Raw genomic sequence first — 16,017 nt, forward strand, 5'->3', positions numbered from 1 at the left:
TTCTGAATTTAGTGTTACAATGAATGCGGTAATGTCTTTTTACATTTACATTTAAGGCATTTAGCAGAGCATCCAGAGCGACTTACAAAAGTGCTTTGCTATTTACCCAAGAAAAACCTCAGCTAGTTTGAGCTGATTCAAAGATACCTGATTGAGCTGATTCAAAGATACCTCTTAGACACTACTAAACACAAGTCAATTAAGGTGGCCACTCTACTATTCGCCGTAGAAAAGTTATCGCAAGAGGTGGGTCTTCAGTCTGCATTTGACAACTTGCTCGCTAATTGCTGCCAGCAAGTTACTGTACATTTCACAGTGTTCTTTTTACAGTGAACTTAATGAAGATTTTAGAAGTTGATGGATCCATGGAATTAAAACAGGGACTGCGCCACCAGATTGTATTGCTAAGAATTCAAAGGCATAACATCTACAAGGCAGACAGTAGCAACAGACAGGTTTTCTTTCAAAAAAAGGAAAAAAAGCATAGCAAGTTCTCCACCCACACATTTAACAACATTTCTGTAACCTACAAAAGAGAAAAGATGTAGAAGTTCATGTGTGTTCTAGGTTGTTGCCAAGTTTCACAAATAAAAGGAAAGTCCAGATTTCTGTCATTCATTAACTTTCTAAGTAGGAATACATTGTTTGTAAGTGTGAAATAAGCAATGTTAACATGACCGCCTCCTCTCTGAGATTGTTCCAATCTCTGATCAAACCAAATGATACAGGGATTCAGGAATGATGTACAGGGATACAGCCAATGACAAGTACTTATTCCCAGAGTTATACAGTAATTGGAAACATCATTGGAACGCTGCGTCCTACAGTTCAAATGTGAAAGTTCTGATGCTGTGTAGATAAAGGGGCCATGTCATGATATAACTGTAAATGATTAAGTACAAGTAGTGGGAGGAGAGTCAAGAAGAAGCCCAGGTAAAATCATCAGGTAAAACCTGATGTCCATAAACATTGAACTAAGTTGTAACCACATTAGCCAGCATAACCACACAAGCACAAATCAGTATCAATAAGGTAATAGTAGTTACAAACACTACCTTCCCAAGCTAAAACCCCGGATGCTGAGAACTGTGCAAAAAAGCCATATTCTCAAGCCAAATGGTTTCTGCAGGCATTGTTAGTTAACGTTAGTAATTGAACTAATTTGCCTAGGTTCTTCCTGTAAAAAACTCAGCATATGGACTAACCATAAACCATGCAAAACATTCAAGAAAACTCCCCCCCCCCCCCCCCCTTACATTTGGGTCTCTAGATAGCCCGGTCTCAAATAACAAGACAGACCTAACTTAAAAGTTAGCTTGCAACGTAAATACCTATATAATATCATTTCCATCCCCACATTTTCATCATTGTCAATTTACAGTTTATTCACAGTAGAGAATATATTTAGATACATTTCCAGTAGTAGTGAAGCTGTGTATCATAGCCATCCAGTTCTCCCCTATCACCCAAGTGGAGAAAAAAAAAACCCTGAACCCTGAACCCTGAACCTGAGGTTCTGTAAGGAATTTAAACCAATGCATTTAGAGTTGGGCTTCATCCTTCTAGTTCAGCAGTATCATATAAATATATATCAATGGTGAATGATAATAATATAAAGGGTTTGAGAGGGTTGAGTATTGGTAATAAAGAGATATTATTAAGCAGTGCTACAGTGTGACAGGTTGGGATAGCGAAGCTCAGGATCTAAGATAACTCACCCATGACCTCTGACCAGAAATTATGGCTATGTGGACAGAGCAGGAAAGTGGGATAGTAATTGTCTTTTACAGCTGGGCAGTGTTGACATGTATTACTACGGCTAAATCTCATACTGTCCAATTTATGGGCTGTAATGTGGACTTTATGAAGGGTTTAATATTGTATTAACTGGGTTTTGAACTGATGGTCATTGAGAAAGTGTCACTGCGTATGATTTGCCCGTTGAGATCACATGGTTGTTTTATATCCGCAGTCCCTTTTTCATTTAGAAATTACATTGAGCTGTCTTTAGATGCTGTGAGTTACAAGGCAATAGCTTTAGGAACCTATTAACATTGACCCACCAAGATCTGTACTAGCTCATTTTCTTTCACACCTGGTTAAGAGAGAACAAGCTTTAATTTTGCTGAGAGATTAAAGGAGATCTCAAATTTCAACACTGTTAAAAATCTATGTTTTTTAATGGTTCTTGGCTTAGACATATGGTTCTGGTACAGAATGTTTAGCTTTAACATTCTCTTCACACTTTTGTATCTTTTGTATCGAAATGAGAAATAAGCATACATTCATAAACTGAAAAGTTATATAGGAATATTAAAAGTGATTTAGCAGTATCTGGAGAGGTATACACACTGTACTTCATAAGGGATCCCCAAACCAGTATTCTCTAATTAAAGAGTCGAAAGCTGTAAAAAAGATATTGATACTGAACTACAAAATTCTGACATAACAATGCTCTGGCTGGACAAGCACTCCACACTACACCAGTAAGAGCCCTTGGACAAGACTCAACATTCATACATACATTCACCTACCTGATTAAAATGTAAGTTGCTCTGGATAAGAGCATCAGCCAAATTCCAGAAATGATACATTCAAATAGCATGCATTTATGTTTTCACTTCAATGTACATTAGTTACATTACAGTACATTAGTTACCTGGAGGGATTTTATCAAAGGATAGTCGAGCACAGTGGCAGGAAAAAGAATGCAGGCAGAAAGCCTGAACTCGTTATTAGATGAGCAAGCTTTGTTGTGCTATTTGTAGGTGGCTGCATGTCAGTTCACTATCTTCGGAAGTGGGTATACCTGCCACATACCTGCATGTACACACCACTACACTCGTAGCAGTGGTTAATTGTAATGCCTGCATGACACACATTTGTGGAACACATCAGTTTGTTCTCTTTAATTCATTAGTCAGCTTGACGATGAGTGGGAGAGTTTCATTTTCATGCATATTCAGAACATTCAGAACTGGGTATTGGTGTTAAAGAAAACCCTGACTGTTGGAAGTGGAAGCTTCAGTATGTGGAATCCTAAGCTTTAAAATGGACAAATGGTGTAATGAAAGCCAACATTTACACAGTTATGCCTTTTTAGCCTACTGCAGTCAAGCCCTGCCCATTTGCCTTATTGAATATTAAAGGGACTGCACAATACAGGTCACCCACTCGAAATAGAGGTCGTATACATACACCATATGTCCACATGTTTGTGGAAACCCTTTCTAAGTTGCACCCATTGCTGACACAGATGTGCAAATGCAGGCAAACACACACTCATGCATGCACAGCTTGTCTAGTCCCTGTAGAGAATTATTGCCAATAGAATAGGACTCTCTGGAGCAGATAAACATGTATCAGCACCATGCCTAATGCCAGGCTGAAAGGGTAAGGCTGCCCAGCATTGAACTGTGGAGCAGGGGAACTGTGTTTTCTGGAGTAATGGTGCTCCATTTAATACTTTAGGGATTAGGTGGGGTGGTAATCATCCAACATCTCACTAATGCTTTTGTCGCTGTACAGCAATGCTCCAAAATCTAGTTAAAATTCTTCCCTGGATAGTAGAGACAGTTGTGTCCCAAAACTTTTGCCCGTATCATTTGTATCAGTCATAGTAACAAAAACACGCCATTTAGTTCTAAGGTTTAAAGGAGAACTGGGGAATGGTAATGTAAATAATATTATAAATAGTTATTGGGTTATGGAACTAGAACTAGACTAAATAAGTCAAAACATGTTAGATGTTAGCCTCTTCAAGGGTTCACTTTTATTTGTGAGAATTTCACATGTAGTACTTCCAATAATCCATTAAATGAATTGCCACATTGTCATTGTGTGGCTTACGCATATCTTAGTGGTTTCCTAGCAGATATATGAGAGATACCTGCATTGCATGTAGACTAAACCTCTAGCCTCGGGGTATGAGGACAGCCCAGCATTGAAGCACTGAGTCTGGGTGATCTCTCTCCTGCTCACTTCATCCTTCAGCATTACGTGATTAGCTTGCCTGATCAGAAGCTGGATTTTCTCTCCTCTCAGTAAATTCCCCATTGATGACTCCATGTTTTTCACATGATGGTTTGGCAAAGCTGAGGTCGATCCCATCACTCATGCTCAGGTTGCCAGCTTTGACTATTGTTTCTCCAAAAGGAATAGATTTCCAATGTGTTGGCCCAAGTTTGACTGGACAGCCTGCTGACCTGCAGATTTAAGACTTGAGCGAAGACTTCCTCAAGCTCGGGCAGGAGTGCTCTGAGGGCTCTGGAGCCCTGCTGATTGCCTGGGGTCAGTCTGTCGTCTAGCTGTTTATTATAGCTCCCTCCGCTAGGTAGCCTTATTCTCAAAGGTGTAGCCAAGAATAAATCCATTAAAACTCACTCAGAGAGTAAAGCGAGGGTCCAGACATCTGAGACTTCCAGTTCCTTTCTTATTTAATGTTGTTTATTGCAAATGATATTATCATCATAACGATTTGAGTTAAAAGTGGAATCTTTGACATTTAAACATGACTTTCTAAGAGTTTCTTTGTATTTGATACTTCATGTACCCCTTTTTCTTTAATGACTGTGTGCACTAAAGCTGCATGGACTCCACAAGTGTGTGCAAAAGTCTCCGATAAGCAGCTTCACATGGACTTCTTCTGAAAAAGCACTTCAATTGAAAATACTGTGGTCAATTTCACTAGGTTGCTTTCATGTAAATATTTATCCTGAAATAATGCAGCATCTCCAATATTTGTATATTTTATTTGTCAAACCTTTACACAGAATATATACTGTAATATAAAAAGAGTAACCTAGTACATAAACAAAATGCAGTTGTGGTCAGAAGTTGAATGACTCCATGGACATGAATGTCATGGTGACATATGACTTTTAGTTATTTCTTTGCCCTGTTCTTTTTTCTGGAGCAGAGATAACCACCTCTGACATGTGTGTTAGCTGTAGTCTGAGGTAGTCAATGTTGTTTTTGAATGAGCGTATGTCGGAGAGAAGCGATGGTAAAGCCAGTCGTTTGGACTTCACGTTTAGCCTAGCATGGTAGCAGCCAAGTAGTGTACTTCAACAAAAAAAAGCAATAGCTAGATGGCTAATTTTGGGGGTGTAAATTTAATCAGTCAAGAGTGTTAACAGATTAGGAAAATTTGGGGTTGACCCATTTTACCGAATTTTACAGCAGTAGTGTTTTATAAAAGAATTTAAATTTTTTGTGTGATTTTAAAATTTTCCTGTCTTAAAAATGTGACATTTACTAGGTTTAATCATTTACAGGACAAGATATATTTTTATTATCTTACGGAATTCTGTTTAGAATTTTAAATTCTAAACAAATTTAATAGAATTGCTTTGTTTAGTTTTATGTTCGTCTTTTTCGGACACCATTTCTTTAGTGCCGTGCAGTAGGGAGAAACATCAGTGGAGAGACGTACAGGGCGCTCTAATATTAAAGCATTCTGAGGCAGGCTCTGCATGCTGGCTATCTCCAGCCAAGTGAAGACATAGATCCACACAGGACTGGACAGCAAGCAGGGAGCCCACCAAGTTTCGCAGCGTTGGCCCCATGGAGCACCATGCACTTTTATGTTACTGTTATGGCCAACGGGTGTGTTTTCAGCACACAGGGAGTCGACAGTATTTTGCACTTGTTTAATCTTATTGTATCTTATTTTCCCATGTAATAGAAATTCCTCTCTGTGTTTAGAAATCAGTTCATTCTTTTTTCTACACAAATATATTTTATTTACTGTGTTGATCTTGATGATCTTGTTTCCTGTGTGTGGGTTAGTTAGCTTAAAGAGTTGAGGCATAAGAGCCTCTAATACAGCTGTTAATGAGTGTTTCATATTCATAGGCATTCTCGCTGAAAGTATCTGCTGAGGAGATAAAGAAAAGATGGAGGAACTTGAGGAAGTGAATGCATTCAAACATTTTCCCCATGAGGGCTCTTCGCCACTTCCTTTTTTCTTTTTTTTTGAGAACAGAAGCAAATTTTTGCTTATGTAAACTACTACAGTGTGTATGTAATATACACACACACATATATATATATATATATATATATATATATATATATATATATATATATGTGTGTGTGTGTGTGTGTGTGTGTGTGTGTGTGTGTGTGTGTGTTACTGTTCAATGAAAAACATGTATCTCCAAAATGGTGACTTTATAGTAGAAGGCAGAAAAGTTCATACCTTTCAATGGAAGTCAAAGTAAAATAAGAGTTTATTCCAAGTAATTTAGAGCATTTCTGTTTTTCCATTCATCCAGAATGGATCCAGACTGCAAAGATCAGAGGCAGGGTTCGAACAATGGAGAAAACTAAAAATGGACACAAATGAAGATGCTGCTGTCCAATGAAAAACATGTGACATGCATGTCCAACCAGTTTACAGTATATGAAAACTATGCTGTAAGAAAGTTAATTTCAAAGTCACGGTTTCTTAGGTGTCACAAGAACCAACTGAATATTGGGGAAAGTATTTTTAAGAGTATTTTTTTATTTTAAGAGTATTGCTTTGCCTCAGCTTGAATGTGTAGTACAGCAATAAAGTCCACCAATGCTCATGAACACGTCTCCTTACGAGTGGATGATATATAAAGCGTTTCTGGTCAAAAGGCTTTAACTCTTCTACTAAGATGTAAAACACCAAAACAATAAACAAGGAAACCACTCAGAGTTCTCTTTTCTTCATTTCAGGATAAATTGGATTGCACAAAACAATCACAAACATTTTCTTTGAAAAGCATTAGAGAACGTCTGCTCTTGCTACTCGGAACAAAAGAAGGCAAATCGGAGCCATTGAACCAGTTGTCAGACTTTTCAGTTTTGTGTAAAACAAAGAAATCAATAGCCCCCCCTAAAACGTTGTAGTCAAGCCAGTTGAAGGAACAATCACCGAGATGCTCTGTCACGTTAGGATTGTGTTTATATGGACTGTGAGTGGTGCTTTTCGCCTCCTGCTAAGTCTTGTGTAAAAAGCGTCTTTACTTTTTGACAGGATAATTTAAAGGGCTGTGGTTTGGACTTCTCATTTGAAGCCTCACCAAGCAACTCGCTCTAAACACTTTGACATCTTATACGGATTGCCTGTTAGATGCACAGGGGGCCCGTATCTGGCTCCCGTGAAAATGGCCGCTGATGGCGTAACTGGCATGACCTCTTGCTGATGTGCTTCTGCTTGTAGTAACAGCCTTACTTGCTGCGTGGGCGCCTGTGTCTGCGTGTTAATCCCTGTTTAGAGTGTGATCACAGATTCCTATAGGCTTAAAAAGGGAATGCACTCAGATGTGAACAAAGATGTTAACAGTGAAATATGCTTTCCTATAATAACCTCAGTACTTAGCCAGAGTTGTTGTTGTGGTGGTGATAGGAACCAGACATCTGAAGTGTTTCATTATAGATATTTTATATTATAGTTATTACACTAAATTCAGGCTGTGAATCTTTTACAGTCTTTGCTTAGTCGCTTGTTTTCATAGTAAGTTTAGCAGATTTACTATGGCTGAGATTTTATAACCAAGATCATATTCTACTGCTATTGTGGTCCAAGTGATACATGTTGAACATAAATCCTATCAAGAGGTTAGCTTACCAAGGCTAGCATAGGCTAGCTACCTACATTTTTTGCCTCAACAGTTTTCTGCAACCAAGAATTAATACTTATTCATTATTAACATCAAGTTGAATAAAAGTATTTCCCCACTTATATTGGAGTGTCAGGTTTCTAGAAATCATCTGGACATGAGCTGTACATGTGATGTGGGTCTCAATAGCCCTGCAGTGTGCACAAGCAGCTTTGGTATTCAACGGTTTTGGGATTATATCTATTTTTTTTTTGCCAGGATTATGCTTTAGTATATTATTTTACCAACTAAATGTAAGTTTCTCACCTTTGTACATTTCCCAACTTTGAAAATGACCGTTTTGGAACCCTAGTGCAAAGATATATTTTGTTCAGGGTTGCTAACTGTGTGACTTAACAAGTTGTAGAGAAAATTCAGTGGAATTCCCCTTTGCACTTATAGAAATGGAATAGTGGTTATTGTTCTGCTTAAAGCACCCCAGACTACTCAGGATCAAATCCAGCAACACTAAACTACCTTAAGAAGCTCTTTATGCGGTATGTTCTAAAAGCCCTGGTGACATGGTGGCATGCTGATCTTTTTTAGCTTTGCCCCTCAGCACACCATCCTGCTTGGTTCTTCCGAGAACATTGCTCCACCTGCTAAGGTTATGGCTCCTTGAGAGGCGTCTGCAAAAAGGAAGGAACATAAATGATAATAATGTCTCTTTAATTGCCCAATTGAGAGAATGTGAGGATGCTGATAATGGGTCTGTCCTAATTAAGCTTTATCCCCCCTCTTCCTCCTCCAAGCAATCTCTCCTCAAACCCAATTTTCTTTCAACTTGCACATCAAATGCACACGTTAGCCTCTCTGTCTCAGGGCTTTGTTCTTCTCCCTGCACCATCCGTGGCTGAACTTCTGCAGCTGCTCCGCCTGTTTTTGATTTAAACATAACTATTAAATTGTCACTGCTCTTTACGTCAGATACAGGTGCTGTTCTTACATGTTCTCCAATCATAGAGGATCATAAGTGGCATATGAACTGTAATTCCCCCACCCCTGCAGTGATTCTTCTCTCAGAACATACGACAGTCCGGGTTACGTGATTAAAATCATTTTCTTCTCAGCCTATGGTTTGACTGTTCCTTATTTTCCAGGTCATTAAACTGGCTTTCGAGGAGTTTGATCTCGAGAGAGCTTACGACACGCTGACGGTGGGTGACGGAGGAAAGATCGGCGATGCCAGAAGGGTGCTCTATGTGTGAGTTTTTAAATACACTTCAGCACGACATGCATCACAGATGTTCAGAAATACCCTCAGCTCTCCCATGTTCACAGAAGCCAATATTACCCATGAGTTATTACTGTTGTTGTTTTTTTTTCTTTAATATCTTTAACATAATTATAATAATGTACAATTACATTCATAAAGATGTGTTATCTAATTGATTTTATTTTTTTTATCTATGATCTCATTTCACAAGATCAGTTCCAAATGGACATGCTAATTCAATTTATTTTATAGACACGTATATACTGTTCCAGCTTTGCTATTATTTTTATATATTTGTGCAAAAAAGAATAATAATTATAGTTCCATTTCTCTCACACACACACGCAGCTTGTTGTTTTTATTCTGGGGATAATGCAAAACTACCTGTTGTCTCTGTCTGTTTTGTGTGACTGGTGGGCATGTTTTGCTTGATGGACCTGGTCAAGAAAACAACAAACTATCAAAAAATATGTATTAATAAATAAATATATATATATATATATATATATATATATATATATATATATATATATATATATATATATATATATATATATATATGCCAGCTTTTAAACTTGATTAAATCATACATGCTTATCATAATGTTGCAAAGAGTGACAGTACAGTATCGCATGTTGCGTTTACACATGGACTGTCATGGGCTCAAATGGCAGTCATTTCACAGAATGACCTGTATCCATGGGTGCCCGTTTGTAATCGCACACACATGATCAAGCTAATCGAGGTCTTCAGGGGCATAGGTTGAATCCGAATTCTGACAGGGTGATAGATCTCCAGGACCAGGATTTTCCTTTTCTGATTCTTTACAGAATTCTTTTGGTTGTTTTAATGAGCCATGATTATGAAATAATTCATTTCAAATGAGATGATTTTGCTATTGGCAACTTTAACTGCAACTAAAACTGTCATGCGTAACTAACGCTAAATGTCTTTTTGCATATTTCAAAACAGTTCTGGCCTTGATACATATGTGTATCTAAATCATTAACTGCATTTATTTCTGTGTGTGTGTGTGTTTGTGTGTATGCTACAGCCTGACAGGCTCCACTGTGCCTGATTTGATTGTGAGTATGAGCAACCAGATGTGGCTGCATCTCCAGTCTGACGATACCATCGGCTCTCAGGGCTTCAAGGCCATATACGAAGGTTAGTCACAGCCATGTTCTGAACAGAACAGAACAGCCTTTCATACGTTCCTTCTTCAGATTCAGAACACCAAGATTCAGCAACATTATAATCCTCATGATCTGTGACTGTCACTATTACTGCTCTGCTTTCTTGTCCTATGAGAAAAAGAGACTGATGGACAATATATATTAATTTTTGCTCCATTTTTTATATTAAAAAAAGGTTAATTTATTATATACAGTACTGTGTCAAAGTGTCAAAGTGCAAATATTATGTGCAAGAAAACACCATAACTTGGTAGCAATCATGTCACTAATATAAGAATATATACATCACAGATACAGTATATACAGTAATAAGTCATAATAATAGTAATAAGCCTTTCCTGGACAGAAGAGACAGTCACTGCAACAAAAGACGGATTTTAGAAGAAGCAATGCATGAGCAGGTGTCCCAATACTTTTGTTCATATGGTGTATATATTGACGTTGGGGAAGCAATGTCTTCATGAGTGTATAAGTGTATATAAACTGCATAGGATTGAAAAATGAGTGGTACAGTGATAGCTTCTGTGAGAAGCTCATATGAGAGGAACGTTGGTATCCATGCATAGTTTCCTACTTTTTTTGTCTCCTTAAATGCAAAATTTTTAGGACATTTTTTTAGTCATTTTAGATTGCTTTGGCCAATCAAAGTCACGTTAGGCTGGTTTTAACAGTAGTTTGCTAATTGAAAACAAATGGACCAGCATATGTGCTGTTCAGAAATGTTTGAAGAGCATGAGCAAAATGCACTACCTGGTCTTGGGCGTGTATGGAAATAGCGTTGAATTAAGTCTGTGAGTGAAATAAGCATCTGTTTTATAAACTCTAATGTGTGGAAGTAGCCAATTCAGCATGATCAGTGATTTATTTTTACACAGCATCAGATGGTCGAGTGAACTGAATCCAATTCATTTGGTACATTACAATGAACTCTGCTTAACTCATCATGCACTAAGTGGGTATGAAGTGGCACTGCTAAATAAGCTAATAGCATTAGAAGTAGTGGTTTGGATGTTGGTTCCAATGCCTCCATCATTTTGTCTGCTGTATTTTTTCCTGACTGAAATGTGCTGTTTCACAGGCTGGTGTCGAGCCGATTCCCCAGTTACAGAGCTAGCCACTCTAAACTGTAAGCTCACAATTGAGCAATTCTCACTGTCTGGATAGCCCCAGCACAATGACACAAACCCAATTAACTTTGTGTAAACCCAATTTCACACTTGTGCTTCTAGTCACGTTGTCATGTTTGACAACAGGCCCACCAGGGACGGCCGGCTGGACATTTTGCCGAAACCTTTGTAGGTGTCCAACTCAAATACATCTCTAATCATTTAAAAGTTCTGTTGTTTTGACAGCACATCTTCGCTTACATTGCCAGGCATCACTTTGAATGGAGTTAATAAGGGGAACAAAGTCTAAACGCCGTCAAATTTGGAGAAACAATATCTGTTCACAAACATTCTAGACCAGCATGAACAATATGGTGGGATTTAATATGGTCCTCTTGGGGTTGGCGGCTGATAGAGCAGAAAGCTCAAAGATATGAGATTAGACCGAGCAATTAACACCAGAGCGCACATGTAACTGAAATGCTGCCTCTGCTGAAAGATGTAGGAGTAATACTGAACTTGCCTGTGGGCCATCCTGGTTAGTCACTCCACAACCAGCCTGGCTTCACAGATGTTCAAACCATCTGGTCATTTCCATATTCCCTCAGATTTTCGCTTGATTATTGGCTGCTGTTCTTTGCTGTACTGAAAAATCTACAATTAATATTGGACCCCAAATTCGTTACATGTCTGAAAGTGTATTTTAATGCTTTTTTGTGTTTTAATAGAATCCAAGTCTTGATTCTGTGACAAGATGATTTGTTCATTTGTTTTGTGCATCCCAGAAAAAAAACAGATATGAGCTTCCAAAAAGTACTGTGGCTTAAAGAACAATATTATAGCTTGTTACGTAAACCCCCAGGGAAGCTAAATCTACATTCACTTTCTAATTAGGTTAACGTTAAGGGCATTTAATATGCAAGTATGAAATGTGGCTCTGCAAATGAATGTGGTGAATGTCTACATGTACTTTGCGCAAATGTCTCCTATAATTTACACTGCAACATCGACAACAGCCTTAAGGGGCAATGTGGGGGAAAATATTATGCAGGATAACATTTATTTTATCAAAACTATACATGGACAGTTGTAGTCTCTTCAAATGGAGCACTATGTTTTTCTAATCATATTAAAATAAATTCAAACACATTTTTCAGTAAAGAAAAATATTCGTCAAAATGATTATGAGAATTCATTATATATATTTGATCAGGTGTCCAAATACATGTCTACACAGTACCGTATGTTTGATTGAGAGTCTGGCAGTAGGTGCAGTAGGTGTCTTAACACATGAGGGGCGAAAACTTCCTAGATATTTTCCTGTGTGTTAAACTGATGATGTTGGATAATCAGTGTAGGAGAAGAGTATTTGCCTCTTAGAGACACGCGTTTGAGGAAATTGGGCCAAGGAAGGCCTCAAGGCAATGGCAGGGCAGATTTACAAAAGAAAAGTGATCCAGAAACACCAACAAAGTCGAATCACTTCTTGAAAGCTGCTCCCCTGTTTTTGATGGCATGCTGTTAATTTTGCTTTCAGGTTTGCCAAATTGCTCAAAGACTGATTCACTTAATATTTAACACGAGTAACAAGTCAAATCCATTTGCCCGCGAGTGTAAATGCGTCTGGCATTACCAGACGCTTATGATAATGGCGCAAATGGAATTTTGACCAGGTAAATGTGTCATCATTGGATAATTGCATTAGCATTGATTGTGATTTAACACCCCTTGCTAAAAGTAGGCATGCCGCTCATTTGCCGCAGCGGTTATTGCCCCATACTTTTTGATTTTAAGTCGGCTGAGCAAGGTTTTCGGCGAGGTGAGCAGTAGGCTAATTGTACGTTTAGCCATTGACTTCTCAATCATGAGATCAGTGCAAGTCTGCTTTGAAGACGGTAGCCTGGTGTCTTTGCAGATCGGATGGCTAATTGCCCCTGGCAGCTGCAGAGGTATTTAACTTGCTCTTAACACCTCACGCAGGTTGTGGAATCGGTGGTGAGAAGATGGGGAAAGGGTGGGGGGAAGGGGCTCTGTAGATTATTGGCTGGCTGGTCAGTGAAGCGCTTGCTGCTGAGCTGACATTGTGGTTGTTAACACCAAAATGAACTCTTCCAGAACGTCATTCATTTATCACTGTCATTTTATGCTGCTGTGAAAAACTACCTTCGCTTCACCACCTGAAAATGTAGAGACAACCTGGAGAAGTAAAACAAGGTCTCCACTGCCTTCTCCTGTATTAACATGATTGTTCGGGCCTTTGTTAGCATGGCCAGGCTGATTTTTAGTGGAGAATAGGTTTGTGGCCAGACTGTTATTATTCAATCAATGCGGTATATTTAAGCTGTTCAAATGAATGAGTAATGCCAAAACTTCTATCCACCCCCCCCCTTTTTTTTTTTTTTTTTTACTTTTCTTTGTTATTTTTTTTTCCCACATTGCGCATTCTCACTCTCTCCCAGGGTGCATTTATATCTGTAGTTTGGTTCTCTTGGTCCGGACCAAGAAGAAAATTATGCATTGTTTCATTTTAGTTCTGGATCGTTTAGCGTTCACTGACATATTTGACATTGAGCCAACATGATTCTGGCCCAGTTACGAGCAGTTACGGCAATTGCAAGTGTGTTTTGGGTGTAAACTGGCCCTGTTATAGCAGCCACATTCAATATTCATATGTGTAACCTTGAATAAAAAACTACCCCACAGGTCATTTGGAACATGACTGAGACCTACATGAACCCAGCCTGCTAAGCCTGGGCACGTTATTAGTTTATTCTAAAGAATGATGGCAGATACCATCTAAACAATGAAAACCATGAATATTCTTTCTTTCTTTCATTTATTATTGTCTGTCAAACCTTTTTTGCTTTATTTTTATTTTTTTGCTTTTGCCCTGCCTTTTTTTATTGCTTGGATCCTTTTTTTAATCTTCATCATCTTCATCATCATCTTTTCCAGCTCTGCATAACAAGATATAACTGTACTCATCTCAAAAAAATATATTGTTTAAGACAAACAGAAGCTTGACATCTTTTTTTTTAATCCTCTTTCCTGTACAGAGATCGATAAAGGAGGGTGTGGAGACCCGGGCATCCCGGCCTACGGCAAGCGGACAGGAGACAGTTTTTCACACGGCGACGTGCTGACCTTTGAGTGTCAGGCCGCCTTTGAGCTGGTTGGCGAGCGGACCATTTCGTGCCAGCAGAATAACCAGTGGTCTGGAAACAAACCCAGCTGCGTCTGTGAGTCCTCTTCCAAAAGCAGAGCGGCCGGCTATAATTAACACTTTGCCATTTAGAATGATTAATGCGCTGCCCCGGTAGAGGCTTGACGTATAGATGGTGCAAATCCGAATGCCAGTGGGTTGGCCTACCTAGTGTGTCTGAGACTGTCATTTATTCAGAGATGGTTGAGCTGTGATGGTCGGATATATTTTCCTTAAGATATTTCTTTGTAGTTTGGGGAGAGGGCCTGCTGAATTAATAATTTCGTTGTTATTGTTCTGGGCTGAGCTCCGGCTGTGGGCAGGCTGCCTGAGTCATCGTCTACACTGCACTGCCCAAATAGTCTAGGTGAAGACGAGGAAATCATGTTTATGGGCTCCTCCATCCTAATCACTGTATTACACTCTGGCGCCATTTGGGTTGGATACAAAAACTCTATTAGCCAAAGCTCATAAAATGCAGAGCTAAAACCCCATTGTTCTTACTGGGATTTTTCTTATTCTTCTCATTCTTTCCTTCCCGATTCCCAGTAATGAACACTTCACTAAATTAAAACGAATGCCGTCGTTCTAAGTGTGTAATAGATCGGTCTGCCTCTCTCCTTCCCTCTGCAGTCTCCTGCTTCTTCAATTTCACCGCCCCATCAGGCATCATCCTCTCCCCCAACTACCCAGAAGAGTATGGCAACAACATGAACTGCGTGTGGCTCATTATAGCCGAGCCAGGCAATCGGATCCATCTCATTTTCAGCGACTTTGAGGTGGAGCCCCAGTTTGATTATTTGATTGTGAAGGATGATGGCATGCCTGAGCCCACCACTTTTGGCACCTTCTCTGGCAAGGACGTGCCCTCCCAGATCGCCAGCAACGGCAACATCATGCGTCTGGAGTTCCAGTCTGATCACTCCAACACCGGGAAGGGCTTCAATATCACCTACACAAGTAAACAGCGCTTTTATTATCACTGAGGGTCGCAATAAAAATGTGTGTCCATATTTGAACATGAAAAGAAATATGAACAGTATTTCAGGCCTTTAGATGACTGCTGCTGTGTTTCGTTATACAGCGGGGTTGGCTTCATTGTTTGAGATGACGATAAGTTATTTAGTATCAGGAATGACACAGAGAGTTCATTCAGTGTGTTTTATTATTCGAAATCAATTTAGAAAAAAAATTAGTATAGACATACAGGTTTGTACATAATTCAGAACTATGAAAACATGAATGTTGGCCAATTTAAAGCAGGAAACAGGATTCTGGAAACCATGTAAATAAATTGTCTCAGGGAAATCGTTCAGCCACTGTGTCAGATAAAGAGGCCTGCTTACGATGGGAGCTGCTCCTTCAGATGAGCAAGCACAGAAGGTGCATTCCAGTCACCCCAGTCATTCCCTGTGAAATGGGTTACACAGGGTATTCAGACATTTTTAAAGGGTGTTTGCAGTCCATAGGAACTAAGAGGTGAAGAAAGTAGTGAACAACAGTTTATCACTTTACAGGAAAGTTTACCTATCTGTCTGTTGGGTAAGAGCTTGTGTTTCATCATGTTTGATGATGTCGCTGCAGTACCATCTGAACTGAAGAGAATGTAAAGCAGTTTTCCCATATATGGTGCTCATTGTGTAGGGAATATACAGTAAGGGTA

At 39.1% G+C, this 16,017-nt stretch overlaps 1 protein-coding gene across 5 annotated transcripts in view; it reads left to right on the forward strand.

Annotated features, from left to right (window-relative positions):
* csmd1a (CUB and Sushi multiple domains 1a) overlaps window positions 1-16,017 on the forward strand; it is a 498,833-nt gene that overhangs the window by 302,562 nt on the left and 180,254 nt on the right. For all 5 annotated transcript variants that reach the window (XM_072677610.1, XM_072677611.1, XM_072677613.1 and 2 more), the window contains exons 11-14: window positions 8,735-8,838; window positions 9,905-10,017; window positions 14,209-14,391; window positions 14,988-15,314. In XM_072677610.1, the coding sequence (XP_072533711.1) occupies window positions 8,735-8,838; window positions 9,905-10,017; window positions 14,209-14,391; window positions 14,988-15,314 (727 nt within the window). The remainder of the gene's footprint in view (window positions 1-8,734; window positions 8,839-9,904; window positions 10,018-14,208; window positions 14,392-14,987; window positions 15,315-16,017) is intronic.

This window comes from Salminus brasiliensis, chromosome 4 (assembly GCF_030463535.1).
Source record: "Salminus brasiliensis chromosome 4, fSalBra1.hap2, whole genome shotgun sequence".
In the NCBI taxonomy this organism is placed as follows: domain Eukaryota; kingdom Metazoa; phylum Chordata; class Actinopteri; order Characiformes; family Bryconidae; genus Salminus; species Salminus brasiliensis.